This window comes from Rhea pennata, chromosome 4 (assembly GCF_028389875.1).
Source record: "Rhea pennata isolate bPtePen1 chromosome 4, bPtePen1.pri, whole genome shotgun sequence".
NCBI classification, from domain to species: domain Eukaryota; kingdom Metazoa; phylum Chordata; class Aves; order Rheiformes; family Rheidae; genus Rhea; species Rhea pennata.
The window spans coordinates 42520453-42527182 of NC_084666.1; the positions used below are offsets into that span (position 1 = coordinate 42520453).

The following is a 6730-nucleotide window of genomic DNA, read 5'->3' on the forward strand; positions in this document are numbered from 1 at the left end:
CTTCCTTATTCCAGCACTGTCTTTACAAAAGTAACATACAGCTGACAGAACAAGAGCAACAAAGAAGGAAGGTGGGGGGAGACGGAGAGTATGCATTAACAGAGCATATTCTTCAAGGACCTGGGCTGTCTGCAGAACTGCATGTGAAACCAGTGATCCCTGTTCTCATTAATTCTGAGGTTAGAAATTTTTACTTTTCTTGAATATTTACCATTATTAGAAGGCAGACCTTCTAACAATCTGCCTTCTAGCAGTGTTTGCCACTATCACACAGAGTAGTAGCCCGCCTTGGTGTAAGCAGTTGCATTTTTGCTCCAACAGAGAGCTGGAGCTTTAAGTCAAACTGTTCGGACATTCACCTTGGTCCCAAGAAAACACTGTTCACTGCTCAGCCTCTGTGATCAGTCAAATTCTTTGAGCACAGCCTCAAGTAACAAGTCCTTGTGGATGCCACAAGCCAGAAGTTTTTCGGGCCACAACTGACATTTGGGGCCATGCTGTAAGCCCTGAATTAGAGGGCTATTTTTTGTTTGTTTGCTTTTTGTTTTTAAATTCACTTTCAGTTCTTAATAGGCTAGTTACTTTCAGTAACTAGTTTAGGCTGTAATATGATTATCAAAAAAAATATATAATTTAAGGCAATGATCAAGCCTATATGGAACACAGAATTCAGAGGAGCTTCAGAACAACCACCATTAAATTTATCATATATAAGTTGACACAGAAAGCCACAAACAAGAGGTCACCAGCCATATATCCAACTTTTTCACAGACACACTTATCCCGAGAACAGTAACATAAAAGGTTTTATACATGGTTGCACAGAAGTACCAGATATAATAGTGAAGCCTCAAGCAATAAAATTACATCAATGCAAAACTCTAGCTCATTAACTACATTGCACAATACAGACACAGCTGACTATTTTGAGGATGGCCCATATGCATCTATAGTCTGGAACTGCACTAGGTGAATATGCCCTACAGGGATGATAAGCTAAACAAACAGTCAAACAAGCTCATAAACTAAATTTTATACTCTGGTGCAAACATCTTGTGGCTTCTATAGCAATTTAGCACATTTCATGTTGGCAAAATAACTTATATTGTAAAGGCTTACATTCTTCTGCAATTTTGTAATAATTCACTCGTACAGACTGTCTGAATGCACAGAGCCACAGCAGTACACCATCTTGAAAGATGAAATCAGAACAAAAAAAAATCATCATTTGCCAAACTGCAGATTATTCTCCATTGAGATATAAGGGAAAAGAGCTCATTATTCACATCTTCAAAAAAAATGCAATAAAGTCTTATAAATAAGAATAAAAACTTTAGCAAATATAGGTGAGGTCAAATTCCACTGTGACGAAAGCAAATTACAATGAAGAACAAAGATAGGCATTGAAGTGCAATTTCTTCATGTGTCATGAACTAATTAGACATCCTAGTGATTCTCTGATTCAGTGTTGAGGTGATGGTGAGTAACGAAATGATAAAAATTACCAAGGACAAAATTACTCAAATTTCTCAAAATTTAAAGCAAAGAAAAACTCTTATGAGCTAATAAAATCAGGTAACCTGCCAGCAGCCAATAATGTAACATAGATTCCTAGACCTAAGAACCCTGAAAAATAATGGATTTTAAGTGTTGCAAGAGAGAATTTCTTCAATAGCTGTATGCTTTCAAGAGAGTACACCTGTGGCAAACACCTGCTTGTGTTAAAATGAACTGAGATGAAAATCACTTTAACAATATAGTCAATAAAATCTAAAATAGTATTAACTTGGTTAAAATCAGGTCTTTATTTTGAATAATGCAGTCTGGAATAGGTTTAAAATACTTCAGTCTATTATTTCAAATTTAAATGACTGCAGCTATTAATGTTTATAATCTTACCTAATTAGCATTTAACATTTTAAGAGAAGCTGTACTCAAATAAAATCGTTTTTCAGCACTGAACATTAAACACTGATGTGTCAGCTACCCTAATAAGTAGAACCCCACCTAAGGTTTACACGGCATTGCTCCTGCTCAGACTTTGACTATTTATAAATGTAAGACAAAATTCCTCAAATTGCTTCTACAGCAATCCGAATTTAAGTAACCATGGAAACTAGAGTATATTCTTAAAATAATCCACAGCCTTCAACAATGCACTCTGCTGGAAGATTATGTCTGTTTTACTTGCAACACAAGAGAATGTAGGTAAGGTTTAGTACTTTTGGAACTGCTATAATCTAAGATTCATTCTGGGAAATTGTTTCCTTATCTAAACTCTTCCTCATCTTTAGAAAGTCAAGCAGTACGATAGAGCACTAGTAGCCATGAGACAGTGAATGCAGTTACTAGGATCCTTGAAAAAGTCAGAGGCATAAGGAAGATGAAGCAATAAACATTCTGTCCTACCAGCATCAGGTAACTAAGCTGTTATAAACTGGAAAAATAGTTCCTGCTCTTGTCTCATTATCCTCAGACTATGGGAATCTTTAAGCAAGTTTTAAATAATTTTTAGCCAGAGTGTATGATTTTCTCCAGTGTTCCAGCAGAGCAGAAACCATCAAAGCTAGATAAATACATTGATCTGATCACAGTATCTACCGTGGTATTAAAGATTTACCCGTAAACAACAAGTGAAGATCAAAGAAAATAGACCATTTTAATATCAGTTGCTGGGGTTTTTTCCCCCTCAAATGAAGCCTCTCCGATTTTTAAAATCATATGGGAAATAACAATGGACTACAGGACTTTTAGCACCCTCAGGTATTGTCTATGCTGGAGAATTTTTTTTTTTATTGTTATTATTTATTTCATTTCTCCATTGTTCTTAGCTATAAAGCTGAAAGTACTGTCAGTGATAGCTGTGAGCCCTAATTACCAGCTGTCACAGCTTTCAGCACCATCTCACCTACCCATCTGTACAAAATAAATCAATATGGGTGCTAAGAACAGCGCTAGTACCAGTCTCCCAGTTTTGCTGAAACTGACGGTTCTCTCTCTTAAGGTCTTACAAGACTTTATCTAGAAAAGCGATTTTCAGCATATGGGAGTTCACTGATTTCTCCTAGGGGAAATGCAAGATAATTAAGAAGAGAAAGTCTACAGTCAGTTGGTTTACATTTCTTAGACTGTAACTTTTGTCGTTATAAAATTTTAGCATTTTTTCAGTCTGCAGACTACTGCAAAAGATCAATATCGGACATTAAGAGTCTCGGGCTCAACTAAAAGGTCACTTTTAATCTATCCAGGATCAACTATATACAATACAAGATCAACAGGTGTAATTCCTTAACAACATCCTCCAAGTATTTTTCAAGTTCCATAAACCCAGCTTTGACTAACTTTGGAGGGGCAAAAATATACTGTACCCATCACATCACATGATTATCATTCAGCTATCACTTAACTGTATATTTCGTTTTATCAGTGAAAATTCTGGAACCGCATGCTCCATTTTTAGAACAAACTTAATACACGCAATTGAAACTAAACATGTATTATGAATGCCAGAAGATGTATACAGTAAAGTAATACCTCCTTAATTCGTTCATAACTTTGAAAGCTTTCTTCATGTGCCATGGATTTACTGTAATAGGACAGTGTTTCTCGGTGTTATCATCTTTTAGATCCAAGGGCTTCTGATGACAAAGTTTGGTACATCTGTTAAGAAAAAAAAGAACAAAGTTAATACTTCTGTCTACTCCCAGTTCTGCTGCTCTATTGTATCCCATGTTATCTTGGAGAAAAAGAAAATGCACTTCAACTTATTACTTCCTTCAGCCAAATTCAGTTTCCTTATTAACAGCAACAATGTATGGGGGGAAAAATAATGTTTGCAGAATTCCTTAGCTAGCAATAAGTAGGTCTTCAATACTAATGAAGTTGACAGAGGCTAACATATGGAGCTAACAACAAGCTCCATAAACAAAAACATGAAGGTGATGCCATAGAATGTTTTTAACAAATTCTGAAATTCTAAGAAAAGCAGAGATCCTTAAATTTTTATCTTGGTGCCAGTACAGATTCCCACCAGAATGAAGCATCCATCATATCAGTCTCTCAAAGTTGTCACCACACGCTAGAAAAGAGCAGTTCTCTGCCCTTCCACCAGGCCACTCACTCACTGATTCATGCGGCTTCGAACTCATCTCCCCTGACGGAAAGCCCACGTGATGACAACTGCACTTGTTCAGTCTTTTCCAAGCAGTGGCATGAAACGTATGACAACAATCGGATAGTTTTACTGATCCACTCCATGTTTTGAAAAGTGAAAAAAAAGGGGGACACACACTAAACTCTTAATTCTTCTCTCAAAAAAAAATCCAAAATAGTAGAAAAAAGAGCTCTGCAGTGTGAAAACCATTAGTTCTAATTATAATTACCTCTTTATGCAATAAAACTTAAATTCTGTAGAAAAGCGATACGGTACACCTCTCATTTGCCAGGACTATCTAAATTTCAGGCCATGTCAATGAGTTTCATGTCTGCAGCCATGATGCTGCTCTTACATGGCAAGTTATATTATTGTTGACTATCAGTCATGTTTTCACCTACACTACGTAACTTTATTCCCTAACCTCCAAACTGGAAATAGGAGGAGTATTTTGGCAGTCCATGGGGCAGCTGACACTGTTACATCAGAGAGCTGATTTCAAATAAAAACTTGATCTTACTTACTTAGAGTAAGAATAGTCAAATTTAATATATGCTTCGACTACAAGAATTTCAATTTCTCTTCCACCACACCTAAAACTTTCTCCTCAGGTATGTCTGATGAAACTTTTTTTTTTAAAAAAAAAGAAAGATAATTAAGACTTCAAACTGGAATTCTATACCCTGGTGCACTACTACAAGCTGCAAACCAGTTAGGCTTTATTTTTCATGATTCCCAAACTAGTAACAAAATTTCAGGGTGAAACAGCATGAAACTGCATCAATCAACAAAATTTATTTTTAAAAAAATGTGTCTGAAAGATAACAACTAACGAAAGTTCCATCTACAGAATTCAAACTACTGGCAACTTACTACACTCCACATCAAACTGCTATGAATTTCGAAATTGTTGTGAAACTTTTTTCACACTCCCTTTTGAAAAGGATTCAAAGGATAGAAGGGGGCATGTAACAGAGATTTGCATCAGTAAGAAAAAGTCCATGTTACATGTTACAGAACATGCAAACATGACGCGGTTTTGAGTTTTTTTTAAAAAGAAGGAGGGGGAATATTAGCTAGCATATTCCTTTAGACTGAATATTACCCTTCCAATTTATATGACACACATAGGGATCAGTGTTCAAAAAACAACATACGCAGGAATCGGCGACATCGGGGAACACTCACAACACCACAAACTAACTGGGAGGTAGTTTTAATTAATTTTAATTAAATTAAGCTTTAATTAAGCTCCACGTTTATCAAACCCAGGGACTCTGTGGCACCTTTCTGCATCCCAAAGCAAAGCACCGGCTACTGATGCGTACGCATCTGCACCTCGTACGTGCGCAGCACAGGCCAACGCACGAGGAGCGGTGCGAAGAGCCGCCGGACGGCCGGGGCGGGCGGAGCAGGTCCTGCCAAGTCCCAAACCGTTTGGTGAAGTCCTGGGTAAAGGATGACTCTGTCTTACGGTACTGAAGCCCGCAAAGGCATCAGCAATGCGCCCGCTCTTTTGAAGACCTCTTTACCTACTTCAAGTTATTCGAGTCCGTCTTGCAGCTTCAGCAACTGGGCCAAAGCTGTGCCTAAGCGATTTTATTTAGTTTAAGCACCTCAACGACAAAGTATCTAAAAACAGGAGATCCTGAAGCAGGTGGGATGAAGCTACATCGAAGGGTAACACGTAAAATTGGGAACGAACCCAAAGGGAGCACGGTGGGAAATGCACGGCTTGCCTAACACGCTGCTCCTAAATAAATAAGCGATTAATTAATTAAAAAAAAAATCAACCGACCGAGCAGACAAGTGTACGCGCGATGACCGCGACCGCCGAGTCCCACGCAGGGAGGAAGCGGCGGGGGCGCAGGAGGAGGGAGCAGCGCCCGCCCCCGCAGACGGGAGGCGCCCGCGAGCCCCGGCAGCCCCGGCAGCCCCACGGCTCCGGCCGGCGGCTCAGGAGAGCACGGCGAGCCCCCGGCGGAGCGCCCCGGCCCGCCCCGGCCCCGGCTCCGGCCCCGGCCCCGGCCCGCCGGCCCCGCGCACTCACACGGGCGGCAGCAGCATCTCCATCGCGGCTCCGCTCGCGCCTCCTCCTCCTCCGTGCAACGCGGGCGCGGCGCGCTGCCGCCAGCACCATGCCAGCCGCCGCCGCGCTGCGCGCCGCCGCCTCCCGCGCCGCCGGCCGCTGCCGCCCGCTTCCGGCTGCCGCGTCCAGCCCGCGCGAGGGCGTTGGCGGGCGGCGCGGGAGCGCGCAGGCGCGGCGCGGCGCGGCGGGGCGGGGCGGGGCGGCTGCCGCCAGGCGCGCGGCCGCTGACGGGGGGGCGGGGGGATGAGCGGTGGGTGCGGCGCTCGTGGGCGCGGGGGGAGCAGCCCCGGCGTGGCGGCCCGGGGGCCGCGGACGTGCCCTCGGCGCCCCTCGCGGCGCCATCGCTCGGTGCCGGGCTGGCCGCCAAGCGCGCAGGCCGTTCCGCAGCGCGCCTAGCCCAGGCGGCGCCCAGTGGCGAGGACGGCTGGGGACGCGGTTCTGTCCCTGGGCACGGGGGACTTTCCGCCCCCCTCTTTTTGTGTGAAAGG

At 42.5% G+C, this 6730-nt stretch overlaps 1 protein-coding gene across 4 annotated transcripts in view; it reads right to left on the minus strand.

Moving 5' to 3' along the window:
- The window catches only part of KLHL2 (kelch like family member 2), a 60968-nt gene extending 54650 nt beyond the window's left edge, over window positions 1-6318 (minus strand). For 3 of the 4 annotated variants that reach the window (XR_009958144.1, XM_062573806.1, XM_062573805.1), the window contains exons 1-2: window positions 6204-6318; window positions 3535-3660 (exon numbers count right to left, since the gene is read on the minus strand). Coding sequence is in view for 2 of the 4 variants with exons in the window: in XM_062573806.1 (XP_062429790.1) it covers window positions 3535-3660; window positions 6204-6226 (149 nt within the window). In the remaining 2 variants the exon portion in view is untranslated. Of the gene's footprint in view, window positions 1-3534; window positions 3661-6203 lie in introns of those variants that run through there. The other variant, XM_062573807.1, reaches the window with a different exon arrangement.
- Between the last annotated feature and the right edge of the window lie 412 nt (window positions 6319-6730).